Raw genomic sequence first — 15,220 nt, forward strand, 5'->3', positions numbered from 1 at the left:
CTGTTTGAAAACAGTTATTGTTTTGGCAAATCCATTTGGTGACAGTTTGGTGAATGAAACTGCACAATTCAGATTTAAGTTGAACAAGCTGATCATTCAGTACAACTTGAGTTTTGGAACATGGTTAACCAGCTCAACTCTACTAGCTTAGCCAAGGTGGACTACCGGGTTTAACCATGTTGAAAAAGATTGGTTCGACAGATGGACCTCAGCTCCTTCAGATGGTAGTCCAGCTTACCAACCACCAAATCAGCTACTACCAAAAGCTGGTTTCAGCTGAATTTTTCATCAGAGTAGAACAGATAAAGAGCTGACAATTAATTTTTTTTCTTTAGACTTAGAATTTAGACTTGATTTGACATTCTGATCTGGAACTATTAAATACTAGGAATCTGATCAATAACATCAAATGTACAAAACCTTGATCACAGGTCACTTAACAGTATAAGAATGATCCAAACGGACCATTCAATAATTAGAAATATGTAAATTGGTCATCTGAATAATCTTAAGAATTTGTGAGATTCAGCCTAACCTTTAGAGCCATTACTGTATTATCAACAAAGGAAGACACAGATGTAATAAAATGATTTTTTTTTTATTTACAAAAGGATAAACAAGAATAACTAACAACAACTAAATGATGGTACTAATAAACTAAAGGATTATATAAATGAATAGGTAAATAAAAGTGCATAGGATTGAAAGATGCAAGTGGATTAATTGGATGTAGCACAGGCAAAGTATGATTATTATTGCCTTATGGAAATATGAATTGCTGTTTCTCTGCTAACTAATAAGGTGAAGACCTTATTTATAATTAGACAAATACCTCAAAGATTATTTGCTAAACATTTGAGACATCAGTTATGTAATCTAAGGAACATTAGATAATCATGTCAATGCCAAGGTCTCTGGAAAGAAGTTGGATAGTGATATTTACATTCTGCTTAACTGAGCGTTGAGCTTGGTGACATCTTCCACTAGTGATTCAGGGCCACGTTACAGTGGGTAAGGAGCTAGATTCCATTTCAACAGCTTTGAACTTGAAAAGCTGAGGAATTCTGATCTCCTAGAGCACAGAGAGCGTCTTTGCAATCAGGAACACGCGGATGAAGCCATTATGTTGACGCAAACGTTTCTTTATCTGGAACATGCCAATGAAGTAAAACTTGAAGAGGTTTTCTAGCCAGAGCTTAAACTTGTCGCTGGTATTTCTATAGAAATATCCCTGATATGTGGACCCTGAACTTGCTGTTGCTATAGTCTCTTGTAGTGAGATTTGGTACTTGGTCGATCTTCTACTGTCTCTCTTGGATGGAGACTCAGAATGCTGGATGATCTGTTACTGTCTATCTCTCCGTGAAGCAGAGACTCAATGTTGGAATATTCTGTTCCGTATCTGTCACTCACTCGACGTTGTGACGATGTAGTGACACTAGGGGTCACTCTTGGAGCCCCAAACACCTCTGCTTTTTGAAAAAAGGCAAATGGGAATCGGCGAGTGGAATTTGCATGCCACTCCCCCGGACATACGGGTATAAAAGGAGCTGGTATGCAACCACTCGTGCAGATTTTCTCTTCGGAGCCGAGCAGTTCTATTCATTGAGCTGAATTCATCCGCCGAGTTCATTCACCTCATCTGCTGGATTTACAGTGCATTTCAGTGGCTTCTCCCCCTCTGCACCCATGGAGTGCAGAGAATGCCCCTGGGCGCTTCGGCAGAACAACAAAAGAGTATATTATAAAAAAAGAGTATATTTTCAATTCTAAAAGAGCGGCACACACGGAACGTCTTTTTAAAGATGCCTTTCTGCTTGTGTGTTATTCCTGGTTGTGGTCGTTAGCTCTCTGCTGTCTTACGTGTCTGGGCACTGCCCGCGCGGAGACGTCGTTCATGGATGGGTCTTGTCCTCATTGCGAGAACATGACCATGGCAACGTTGCGGTCGCGGCTTGCCTTTGTAAGAAAGCAAGCCACCCCAGAGGCTCCCCGCCTCGGTCCTTCTAAAGCGCTCGCGGTGCACTTGTGGAGGAGAATCTTTTGTTTCATTTTTCGCCGCATGCCCAAGAGGCTGCGGTACCCAAAACTTCAACAAAAGAGTGGTTTCCTTGTTCTCTGGGTCACATGTCAGGTGCGCACGGCCGTCATCATGACCGCCATCCACCATCCCATTTTGGCAGGTTTGGCACTCCAGCGGCGGACCCCCCGCCTCTGCATGCCCAGCTGTGGCACAAACATGCCCTCACCGGGTTGGTTCCGACAGACTGTGGGGACAATGTTCCTCCTCCCCACTCCTCGACCAATCTTATGGTGGGCATCAGGAGCCAGGTAAGTGCTTTGATGTCTCTGGACTCAGCACGGCCACGGGTTTCAAGCCCCCACGACGTGGTGCCTCAGGCTCCGCCCTGCCGTGAGGCTCCACCCACCGGTACATCCGACGTGATCATCCCCTTGGTCCTCCTTGCCCGGAGTTTGGACGCGTGGCTCGCGCTTTCCAACCCGTCGCGATGGCTGACCCGGACCGTCCGACTCGGCTACGTGATTCAGTTCGCCAGGTGCCCGCTCAGGATCAGCGCCATCCGCTTCACCTCATTGAAGGGCGAGAACACCGCTACCTTGCATGCGGAGATCGCTACCCTTCTACAGAAGGGTGTGATAGAGCCTGTTCCTCCAGCCGAGATGAAGAAAGGGTTTTACAACCCCTAATTCATTGTACCGAAGAAAGGCGGTGGGTTGCGGCCAATCTTGGACCTGCGAGTACTGAACCGGGCCTTGCACAGACTCCCGTTCAAGATGCTGATGCAAAAACGCATTTTAGCGAACGTCCAGCATCAAGATTGGTTCGCAACGGTAGACTTGGAGGATGCGTAATTCCACGTCTCTGTCTTACCTCGACACAGACCCTTCCTGTGGTTTGCTTTCGAGGGCCAGGTGTACCAGTACAAGGTCCTCCCCTTCAGCCTGTCCTTGTCCCCTCGTGTCTTCACGAAGGTCGCAGAGGCAGCCCTTGCCCCGCTAAGGGAAGTGGGTGTCCTCATCCTCAATTATCTCGATGACTGGCTAATCCTAGCTCACTCTCGGAATGTGTTGTGTGCGCATAGGGACCTGGTGCTCACGCACCTCAGCCGACCGGGGCTTCGGGTCAACTGGGAAAAGAGCAAGCTCTCCCCGGTTCAGAGCATCTCTTTTCTCGGCTTGGAGTTGGACTCAGTCTCGATGACGGCACGCCTTACGAACGAGCGTGCACAGTCGGTGCTGAACTGTCTGAAGGCGTTCAGACAGAAGACAGTGGTTCCACTGAAATTTTTCAGAGGCTCCTGGGGCATATGGCATCCTCAGCGGTTGCCACACCGCTCGAGTTGATGCATATGAGACCACTTCAGCACTGGCTTCAGACTTGAGTCCCGAGATGGGCATGGTGCCACGGGACACATCACGTGGTCATCACGCCGATCTGTCGCCACCTCTTCAGCCCTTGGACTGACCTTGCATTTCTACGGGCAGGAGTTCCCCTAGACCAGGTCTCCATGTTCGTCATGGTTATGACAGAGGCCTCCAAGACGGGCTGGGGCGCCGTATGCTCCTCACGCTCCTCGTGATGGGATGTGGAAGACCTAAGTGGTAGACACGATCACTCAGTCTAGGGCTCCCTCTAAGAGCCGCCTGTATGCCTTGAAGTGGTGTCTGTTCGCTAAGTAGTGTTCTTCCCGACGCGAAGACCCCCAGAGATGCAGTCAGATCGGTGCTTTCCTTCCTGCTGAAGAGGCTGGAGGGGCAGCTTTCCCCCTCCACCTTGAAGGTGTATGTAGCCGCCATTTCGGCACATCACAAGGCAGGTCATCAGGTTCCTGAGAGGCGCTAAGAGGTTGAATCCCTCCAGACCGCGCCTCATGCCTTTGTGGGACCTCTCTTTAGTCCTTCGGGGTCTACGGGGTGCTCCCTTTGAGCCTCTGGAGTCAGTTGATCTTAAGGCATTCTCTTTGAAGACTGCCCTCCTGACTGCGCTCACTTCCATCAAGAAGGTAGGGGACCTGCAGGCGTTCTCTGTCAGCGAATCGTGCCTGGAATTCGGTCCGGGTTATTCTCACATGATCCTGAGACCCCGACCAGGCTATGTGCCCAAGGTTCCCATGACCCTGTTTATGGATCAGGTGGTGAACTTGCAAGCACTGCCCCAGGAGGAGGCAGACCCAGCTTTGGCGTTGCTGTGTTCGGTGCATGCTTTACGCATCTATTTGGATCGCACGCAGAGCTTTAGAAGCTCCGAGCAGCTCTTTGTCTGCTTTGGTGGACAGCGGAAAGGAAGCGCTGTCTCCAAACAGAGAATTGCCCACTAGGTCGTTGATGCCATCGTGATGGCATATCATGCTCAGGACGTGCCGCCCCCCTGTGGGGTTACGAGCCCACTCTGCTAGGAGTGTAGCAGCCTCCTGGGCCCTGACCAGTGGCACCTCTTTGGCAGACATCTGCAGAGCAGCGGGCTGGGCAACACCTTTGCGAGGTTCTGTAATCTCCGTTTCGTCCCGTGCGTTATCAGGTCTGAACAGGTAAGTTCTGGGACAGCTGGCTGGGTGTACTGCTTGCGCATAGCGCCTTTCCCCTCTCTTGAGGTGAAGACGTGAGCTTTTGACTCCCAGTCGTGTTCACAAGTTGTGATCCCTGGATGGCTTTCCTCAGCCCTATGGCAGACGAGTTTGCGGAGATGTACTAATTAGGCCCTGTACTCGGGTAGGTGCTCCACATGTGCTGGTTCCCCGTAGGTGACCCCATGTGATATCTTCTGCTAAATTGTTTCCCTGTCTGTAAACTGCGTCTTCCTTAGGTAGATGCCCCTCTGCCCCCGGTCACCATGTTTTTAAAACTCCTTCCCCCTCGGGTAGTACCTACCATGGGACTTCTCCACATGACATACTTCCGACAAGACTCGGTAAGACCATGTGACGTACTTCCACTCAAAATACCCCCACCCCCCCTTCTCTGGGCGGGGTGTGGTCTCTGCGGTGTCTCCCCTTGGAAGTGACACCCCCCCCGACGTAGACATTTATGGCCCCCTGTCGGTTAACAAATTCCACTCTTTTTGGGGAGAAAAAAAGAGGAAAAGAGGCCACGGCTGGGCTAGCCTGTCCCTATTTTTTTGGGCAGTCGACTTGTTCCCGAAGGACCGTTCGACTCTCATAAGAGTGTTGGGGGTGGTTATGTGACGGCCTGGTGTGCTGGCTACGAGGCACACAGCGGTCTGCCCGTCTCGCACCGCCAGTCCACGTAACACAGTTCAGCTAGTTGTGCCGATTTTTATAGGGACCCCTAGTGTCACTACATCGACACATCGTCGAGTGAGTGAGATAGGGAAAGTCCTGGTTACTTTCATAACCTTTGTTCCCTGATGGAGGGAACGAGACGTTGTGTCCCTCTTGCCACAACACTTAACTACCCACTGAAATGGCCGGGACCTTATCTCGGCTCCTCAGCACAAAACCTGAATGAGTGGATGCATACCAGCTCCTTTTATACCCGTATGTCCGGGGGAGTGTCATGCAAATTCACCAATTCCCATTGGCCTTTTTTTCAAAAAGCAGAGGTGTTTGGGGCTCCCAAGAGTGACCCCTAGAGTCACTACATTGACACAACGTCTCGTTCCCTCCATCAGGGAACGGAGGTTACGAAAGTAACCAGGACGTTTTGCCTCATGGAGCAGAGACTCAAAGAGAAAAGAGCCTTTCTTTCCCTCTTGTAAGAGGTGTCTGGTCATTGTCCAAACAGCCTTATCTAATGGCTGCTTGGCATGTGTTTGTGTTGGTCCACCATGATCTAATCAAAATTAGATCAATTAGACCAATTTTCTTTGCCTTAACAGCTAGAGATTGGCAATGCACTGGCTCACAAATTCCATTTTGTCCCTTTGTTCACCAAAAAGAGTTCTGCAAAAACCCTGCATTTGATGATGATGATAGCATCACACAGTCAATTCATCACATGATGGTATGTAGTCAGTGACTATTGAGAAGAACATGTACACCATATTAGCAATATTGTAAACATCTTGTGTCAGACTCGTATTCGACACAATAAAAACTCCATGGAAGTGTTCTTATGACAGTGAGTATTTTAGGTTTTCCATGTTGTGCTTACACCAGATGGACTGTGTGAAGGAGTGCAGAGAAGATGAATTTCTGTGCAAGAACCATGCTCACTGCATCCCCAAACGCTGGCGCTGCGACGATGTGTTTGACTGCGTAGACCACAGTGATGAGGAAAACTGTGGTCATGGTAAGATATTTTATAAAACTTTCTAGAATCCCACTCACAACTTTGTAAGAACTGTTTACTATAGGGAGGTTTTACATTTAAAATAAGCACATAGGTGAAAGTATTATTTAAGCTATTGTGATAAGTTAACAGACCCACATAAAGGGTGTGTCCCATAACCAAAGCAGCTGTCTTGCTGCTCTATGAAGTTACCTTTGAAGTGAAAAACATACCATAACATTCAAATGTTCTTCTAGGACAAATCAAAGTGAGCTTCAGAGGAAATCATGTAAATATTTAATGACTCCAATGCTTATTCTCGATAAAATAAAATTAAAAATCATAAAAAATACATATTTAAATGAACTGAACTAAGGATGCTTCTACGCTACCTTAAGAAAATCAATCAGATTTAGGTATCTCAGTAGACAGTAGGGGTGTTGTAGTTGTTATACAGCCTAGTTATTTTTTGCATGCCCTGTATTTTTGCATTGTTCCATGCGTCCTCGTGTGTAAATAATGTAAAGCAGCCCTGGTCCTGCCTGCTAATAGCTATGCAAATATATCTACTTTGGTATTAACAGTATAGCAAAATCTCTACCGGGTCACACATTTCTTCCATTGCACATTATATGCCACCATACTAAATAGTCCTTGTAGACAGAATTTTATGCAAACATTTGATTTCGACCCGTTTTGATTCCTCCTATCTTCACATCCTGCCTGATAAGACACACACCCAATGTATAATAAGTGTTTAGTCAGGTTGACTTAAGCATACTCTTGTTTAATTCACAGCAAAATATAAATTTATTACAACAAGCTGACTGTTGTTCACACAGAAGCTTTCTTCTGTCGGCCTGATGAGTTCATCTGCAACAACACCCTGTGTAAGCTGCACGTGTGGGTGTGTGATGGCGAAGATGACTGCGGAGACAACTCTGATGAAGACCCGGAAATGTGCAGTAGGGTGTCCATCTCTCTCTGTAAAATTGCATGACCTACTGCTGCGCTTCCTGTGTTCAAAATTGAAAAACTTTTAACCTCTATTTAGTTTTCTCTGTATACTCATATACTATGTGTAATGGTCACTAAATGAATTTCAAATGAAATAAGTTATGATGAGCTGTTCAACATAGCATTACAAAACAGAAAAAAATGGCACATACTATAAAGGTTTATTCTCATTTCTATAGCCAAGCTGCCTTGTCCTCCAGCAAGGCCGTACCGCTGCAGAAATGACAGAGTGTGTCTACGGCTTGATCAAATCTGTAACAATGTGGATAACTGTGGGGACAACTCAGATGAAGACGAATGTGGTACGCTCATTTACTAGTCTGCGATGATGCCTTTATCCTCACCAGCACAATGGGACATCAGTCATTTTGGACACACTTTTACACACATATTTAACCTAGAATTTTGTGATGTTTTGCACTGTTAATCTGGTGTTTTAGATATGCATTACAATTTAGATACACAGAAGTAAAAACTTTGGACACACTTGACCAAATTCATTTCTCATGCTCTTGGAAACCTTTTGAGTTAAAGGCTTATGCGTCAGTGCTTAAAATTACATTTGAATTATGCCTTTAGCAGTGCATTCAAGCTGTACATTATATTAGTGCATGCATTCCCTATGTAGAAAAATATAAATTGAGTCTACACATTATTTTCAGAACTCCAATATTATTTAAACCACATTCACTTGCCTCATGAAGTTGTTTCAGAGAATGCCCAGAGTGTGCAGAACTTTAATATAGGCAAAGGGTGGCTGCTTTTAAAAACCAAAAACATCAAATAGTTTTGATTTGTTTCACATTTGTGTTATTTCATAGTTTGTATTAAAGTAATAATAAAGAATGAGTAGGTGTGTATGAGGAGCCGTGAAGGCCATAATTGTTGAAAAGCCTCTTACAAGCACTTGTAAAATTAAGAAGTAGTGAATTCATTCATATGCATTATTGAAATTTTTACAAACATTATTGGAATTAATGCATTGATATAAACGTTAATGAAATTCATCCACATAAATTATAATAAAAAAAATCTTACATAAACTAGTGAAATGAAGATATTGATATGAATGTAAGTGAAATTCATATGTATTATTGAAAATCTTCTTATAAAAATTAGTTCTATCAGGAAGACTTGCAGACTTGAGTGAAATTCAAGATGACATTTATTTGATGAATATAAAACAGAAAATGTAATGTCTCTCTTTGGCGTAAGCCCCGTCTGGCGGTCCGAAGAAGTTGTACTCAGAACCGTCGTATCCTGCCGGAGATAGGAGGCAGGGGCGAGGAGCCTACCCCAAAAGAGAGAGAAAGTAGAATACTACCCCCAAAAGAGAAGATCCAGTCAGGTACAAACCAGGTCTTGTGTTAGGCGTTCATTCTGGAGAAGAGGAAAGAAAGAAAAAAAAAAAAAGAGATGTGAACACCTAGATTTGACATGGTGCATGATATCTCTGGCATGGCTGTGCAATACCTTTGCAATAGGAAAAGCAGTGTGTTTTTTTGTTTTGTTTTTTTTTTCTCCTTTCTCCTTGATTTTGTCCTTGTCCTGTGTGGGTTTTTCCCTTTTTCCTTGATTTTGTCCTTGTCCTGTGTGTTTTTTTTTTTAAAGTTTAATTTTATCCTTGTCCTTGATTACGATTTTGGGCTCTCCGTCGATGAGCCCCTGGTTGTGCAAAATCTTTGCCAAAGACGAATAACGTGGTATGAGGCCCTACGTTAGGCCAGCGTTGTTGTGCAGTATCTTTGTTGAAAGATAAACAACATTTGATTATGAACCCTCTGGTGAGGGCGGACATTGTTTGATGGTTATCTTTGCCGAAAGGTGAACAACATGCGTAAAGCCATACGATAATGGCGACGTTGCATGCAATACCTTTCGTTGAAAGAAAACATTTGATTATGAACCCTCTGATGAGGGCAGACATTGTTTGATGTTATCTTTGCCGAAAGGTGAACAACATGCGTAAAGCCATACGATAATGGTGACGTTGCGTGCAGTACCCTTCGTTGAAATATCCCATGAGGCTCGAGCCCTCCAACGAGGGCGGCCGTTGTTTAATGGTTATTTTTGCCAAGGTTAACAGCATACATAAAGCCATACGATAATGGCGATGTTGTCGTGCAATACCCTGTTGAAAGATATCCCATGATAGCGTGGGCTTTCCGGCGAGGGTGAGCTGGCTTGTGCAATACCTAAGCAAAGGAAACCATGCTAGAAATTATGGAAGACCTGGCGAGGAGGGTAGACATAGTTATGCATTGTCCTTGTGAAATGATGGACATGCTTGAATTGAATCATTGTGTAGGGAAAGATGTGATGAGAGAGAGAGCCACCAACCACCACCACCACCAGATAGGTATGAAAACTTATGGCTGATGGAGAGTTGAGCTTGTTTGATGATTTGGGTTAGGTTGACTATATTTCAGGTAGGGTGAGGAAGACCAGCGGCCGAGCATCTTGATGTCCGGTATATCTCGACGAGCGGCAGTAGTAGCTGCTCGGATGCGAAAAAGAGCGCCCCGAGAAGACTTGAGGGGAGAGACCAAAGTTTTAGGGGAGCGGTGAGGTGGTTTCTGAACCAGTAGTGTGACATGGGGGCTAGGGATGGAGTGTGAATAGGGGAGGAAATTTGAGATGTCTAGTGTGAAAGCAAAAAGGAAATGAACACGCACACTGGGAGATCAGAATGGAAAATAGAGGAATACTGTGTGATTGGCAGAAGGAGGAGTAGTAAGCCCAGGCGGAGTTGTAGGAAGTGAGTGTGGACTGGGCAAGTCCTTCCTGCATGAGAGTTGGAGCGGAGTTTAAGTGGGGTAGTAAGGAGGGGCTTAATCCAGCAGGAGGTCTGAGAGGGGAAGGCAGGGAATGTTTTTTTGTTTTTTTTTAACATTGGAAAAACCCAGGAATGTGTCTGGCTGAGATAATGAAGTTGCAGGAAATGCTCTGCCATGTCAGACATCTCATAAGGGAGATGAGGCTAGAGGAGGACCGGCCTTAATTGATTATAGTGACGACTGTGGAATTGTCGCAAAACTACGCCACATTTGCCTGTCCAAAGGGAACCCCATATAATGCTGTCCATAATGATGGGATACATTTCAAAGAGAGCGGATGAGGGAGCGTAGGAAGCTATTGAAAAATTAATCTGGCCATTTCCCTGTGGACCATGATCCTAGAAAATATCCCCCAAATCCTACGGAGGGAGCCGCGTCCGTGAAAAGGGACATGCCGTCCGGAGATTTTTATTTTTTTGTGAAAAGGAAATGCCATTCCAATGATTTAATAGCTGTGACCAGAAAAGGAGGTCCGAGAGGCAGCCGTCATCGATTGATATGATGTAGAAGAGGTTGTCTACGGAATGGGCTAGTGTGAGGAGGCGGGAAACTAAGGAGCGGAGATCGCTTGATGACACCTAAACTGACCAGAGGATGACGTGCAAATAGACCTGATCCTGTCGAGATGATCTTTTGGCAGGGAAGCTTGCATGTTTAAAGAATTGAGCGTGATGGCGAGAAATTCGAGAGACGTGGCAGGGCCCATTTTTTTTTCTCTCCACTTGAGAAGGGAACACCCAACTTGTGAAAAAGCTCGATTAAACATCCAAAAAGGGGTGGGGCAGTGGGGTGATCGATGAGCAGAAAATCGTCGAGCAGGTGTAGTACGAAGGGGAGCTTAATGTGATTGAGAAGGATCCAGTATAGGCCTTTCGATAGAGAATTACCATAAGAGGGCTACTTCTGCACCCGAAAGTGAGTCGGACAGCAAAGTAACATTTTGACTGCCATGGAAATTTAGAGGGGTCATTCGGCGGGGTGAATGGGCATGATTTTCAAAGCATCTTTGATATCTGCCTTAAAAAAAAAAAAAAAAAAAAAAATATATATATATATATATATATATATATATATATATATATATATATATCTTTTTTTTTTTTTTTTTTTTTTGCCTGTAAAACCAGCAGACCATGCATGGTCCATGACATGCAGCTCCAGTGGACTGAATTTCAGTATCTGCTGCGAGAACACCTATCTGGCACTGTGATGTCCAGAGGAATGAATCCTACTGCCTGCTGCTGACGAGAGCTGCCCTGAATTTATATACAGTTGTGCTCAAAAGTTTGCATACCCTGGCAGAAATTGTGAAATTGATTTTGAAAATATGACTGATCATGCAAAAATACTGTCTTTTATTCAAGGATAGTGATCATATGAAGCCATTTATTATCACATAGTTGTTTGGCTCCTTTTTAAATCATAATGATAACAGAAATCACCCAAATGGCCCTGATCAAAAGTTTACATTCCCTTGAATGTTTGGCCTTGTTACAGACACACAAGGTGACACACACAGGTTTAAATGGCAATTAAAGTTTAATTTCCCACACCTGTGGCTTTTTAAATTGCAATTAGTGTCTGTGTATAAATAGTCAATGAGTTTGTTAGCTCACGTGGATGCACTGAACAGGCTAGATACTGAGCCATGGGGAGCAGAAAAGAACTGTCAAAAGACCTGCGTAACAAGGTAATGGAACTTTATAAAGACGGTGTGGTTGTTTCAAGGAGCACAATACTTGTTGACCCCTCTCCAAACATAGCGCTTATGGTTGTGACCATAAAGCTCTATTTTGGTCTCATCACTCCAAATTACAGTGTGCCAGAAGCTGTGAGGCGTGTCAAGGTGTTGTCGGGCATATTGTAACTGGGCTTTTTTGTGGCATTGGCTTCTTTCTGGCAACTCGACCATGCAGCTCATTTTTGTTCAAGTATCGTCATATTGTGTTCCTTGAAACCACCACGCCGTCTTTTTCCAGAGCAGCCTGTATTTCTCCTGAGGTTACATGTGGGTTTTTCTTTGTATCCTATACAATCCTTCTGGCAGTTGTGGCTGAAATCTTTCTTGGTCTACCTGACCTTGGCTTGGTATCAAGAGATCCCTGAATTTTCCACTTCTTAATAAGTGATTGAACAGTACTGACTGGCATTTTCAAGGCTTTGGATATCTTTTTATATCCTTTTCCATCATTATAAAGTTCCATTACCTTGTTACGCAGGTCTTTTGACAGTTCTTTTCTGCTCCCCATGGCTCAGTATCTAGCCTGCTCAGTGCATCCACGTGAGAGCTAACAAACTAATTGGCTATTTATACACAGACACTAATTGCAATTTAAAAAGCCCAAGTGTGGGAAATTAAACTTTAATTGCCATTTAAACCCGTGTGTGTCACCTTGTGTGTCTGTAACAAGGCCAAACATTCAAGGGTATGTAAACTTTTAATCAGGGCCATTTGGGTGATTTCTGTTATCATTATGATTTAAAAAGGAGCCAAACAACTATGTGATAATAAATGGCTTCATATGATCACTATCCATAAATAAAAGACAGTTTTTTTGCATGATCAGTCATATTTTCAAAATCAATGCCAAAATTTCACAATTTCTGCCAGGGTATGCAAACTTTTGAGCATAACTATATATATATACACACACACACACACATACATACACACACATATGTACATTGAGTGGAGCAAAACGAAAACATTGATAACTTCAAAGTCAATAAGGCATTTGGCAACATAGTTGAAGAAATAACAAAAGCATTTGGAGGGAGCTATGACTTACCCACAGGAACAGAAATTAACAGTAGCAAGATTAATTTAGTGAGCTTGATTCGGCACAGGTTTTATCCAGTGATTGCAAAACCTACTTACTTGCTACTAAATGTAATGTCCCCGACCACGTGCATTAAAAGTGAACAGCATCATACTGAAATGTTGACACTTAAATTAATGTAGTTAGGCTGACTTGACTGTTAAACTCATGAGCTTTGAAATTTTGAACATTGATGAAGCACCAATGCTTGAAGATCCCCATAGATTGAAACATGGTCTACCTAAGGATGAAAGTGAATAATTTATGAAGGCATACGATACAAATTACTGCACTTAATAATGCCTGAATGAGTAATAAAACATAAATATGCAGTGAAAAAGGAATTACCCCATGTATGAGCTGATCATATAGGCAATATGCATTGTGCTGGTAATGAAATTATATAATGAATAAGGGAATGCAGTGCGGAGCCTACCACTAAGTGTCAGAGGCGCACCACAACAGTGGTGCTTCCGATGAAAATGTGGAAGTATGTATAGAGTAAGGAAACACTGCATTTTCTGAAGCGGCATTAATGCGCCCTTGAAGGCGCTCGGGTAGGGAACACCGCTCGAAATGTTGAACTGAACGAAACAAGATAATTATTTCACTAAGGACCCTTTCACAAGACTTTGGTGAAGACTATATTAAACTGTGATACCATGCTCTCTCGGAGTGCCCACATAATGAGCTCTGTCTTTCCTGGTGAGAAGGGCATAGGGATGATACCTTGTATTGGAAAGCGCCCGCTACTTGATTTAGAGCGAAGAGCGATCAACAAAACAGGGATATCTTACAGAATGGAGTGATGGGACCCCATACAATGAGCACTGTACATCATGACATGTCTGAATAATGATCTTAATTCCCCGATGGGGAACACTCGGGCATGCAACACGGTGAATGACATGCGAGTGAACTTTGACCGAGTTACCCTCATGTGATCACGCTGTGAACGCGTGGTTGCCTGCCGTTACTATGAGAGCTAATGCACTGTTGACATGACATATTGCCTTTTGATATTGATGCAGATGTGTTATGATGAGCAGACAGCATGGCAACAGAAGGCCTAGACCCATGACTAAATCTGAATGCATTTGATGCGTATGATAAGAACTTAGCTTATTTCTGATGGAAATCAGCTGCTGCCTGAGCCGATGATTTTGACAGACTTGGCAAGGAGCGCACTCCTTCTGCGCCGGGTTGTGCATTCCGATTGAGGTGGATGCGGTGGCTCGATTGAGGGAGATCTCCTAAGTGAATGAGATATGGATGAAGATCCGGGTTTGCTAATTGTTTACTCCCCATGGGTTTGATGCGGGCAGAAGTTGAGATGAAGAGATGGCGTCGTTGGGAAGGGAAGGCGGGCTTCCAGAGGTGTTCTGTGCACTCATTCTCCTGTGGTCTGGAGAGGTCAGAACATGTCTATTATGATTCTGAATCCGGAAATTTGCAGACATGTGTTGCGGCGAGGAGCTGCTGATCCTGGATGAGGTAAGGAGCAGTGAATAAGTCCGTGTCCATAGCTGGATGTTAGCTAGTGGAGAGCGAAATGGACTCGACGTCAGACAGTGCTATAGAATGATGTTGCCGTGTTACCACAACTGAAACAGCAATGTGATAGAATGTGGGCAGACTTATAAAGCAATGGCTTACATGTGATTGGCTAGGAGTTACCTAGCTAATGGTGCGATGATGTACAGCTGCTAGTCTTCCCGCTAGAACTACGCTGCACTTACATTGAAATTAGAATATTTAAATTCAAAACTGATTCTGTGGACTTGCATTGCCTAAATTTACACATTTGTTGCTGAAAGTGTCTTACAATCATTGCTTCAACTCTTCTCTTACACACTTATGAAGTCTCTCAATCAATACTGAAATTTCTTCCAAACAGACATATGAAAATGTCTTGCATTAACTACAATAGTGCTCATACATATACTGATGTAACAAGATGTTGAGATGATATTGTCATATTGTCTAAAATCATCTGAGTAATTCTGTAAGACCCAGTTTGACAGGTTAATGAGATATGATTTCAGTAGTTGATGAGAGCTTATTTCACTGGAAAAGGAAGCTGTGTCCCTTACTTCCTGTTGAATTCAGTGTGTGTAGTGCAGGGGGTAAAAAAAATAAGCTGATTAGCAGGTCCCTGCTGGGCTACCTTAACACCCTAGTGACCACACAGAACACCCTAGCAACTGTCTAGAAACCACCCAGAACACCCTAGCAACCGCCTGGCAATACCCTAGAAACGGATTTGCAACCAGCCAGAACATCCTAGCAACCACCTAG

At 44.1% G+C, this 15,220-nt stretch overlaps 1 protein-coding gene across 1 annotated transcript in view; it reads left to right on the top strand.

Annotated features, from left to right (window-relative positions):
- Nucleotides 1–15,220, top strand: part of LOC127448473 (low-density lipoprotein receptor-related protein 1B-like) — a 508,438-nt gene that overhangs the window by 452,187 nt on the left and 41,031 nt on the right. The window contains exons 70-72 of the mRNA XM_051711016.1: nucleotides 6,138–6,270; nucleotides 7,092–7,214; nucleotides 7,446–7,568. Coding sequence (XP_051566976.1) covers nucleotides 6,138–6,270; nucleotides 7,092–7,214; nucleotides 7,446–7,568 — 379 coding nt within the window. The remainder of the gene's footprint in view (nucleotides 1–6,137; nucleotides 6,271–7,091; nucleotides 7,215–7,445; nucleotides 7,569–15,220) is intronic.

The sequence above is a fragment of the Myxocyprinus asiaticus genome, chromosome 11 (assembly GCF_019703515.2).
Source record: "Myxocyprinus asiaticus isolate MX2 ecotype Aquarium Trade chromosome 11, UBuf_Myxa_2, whole genome shotgun sequence".
Taxonomy (NCBI): Eukaryota; Metazoa; Chordata; class Actinopteri; order Cypriniformes; family Catostomidae; genus Myxocyprinus; species Myxocyprinus asiaticus.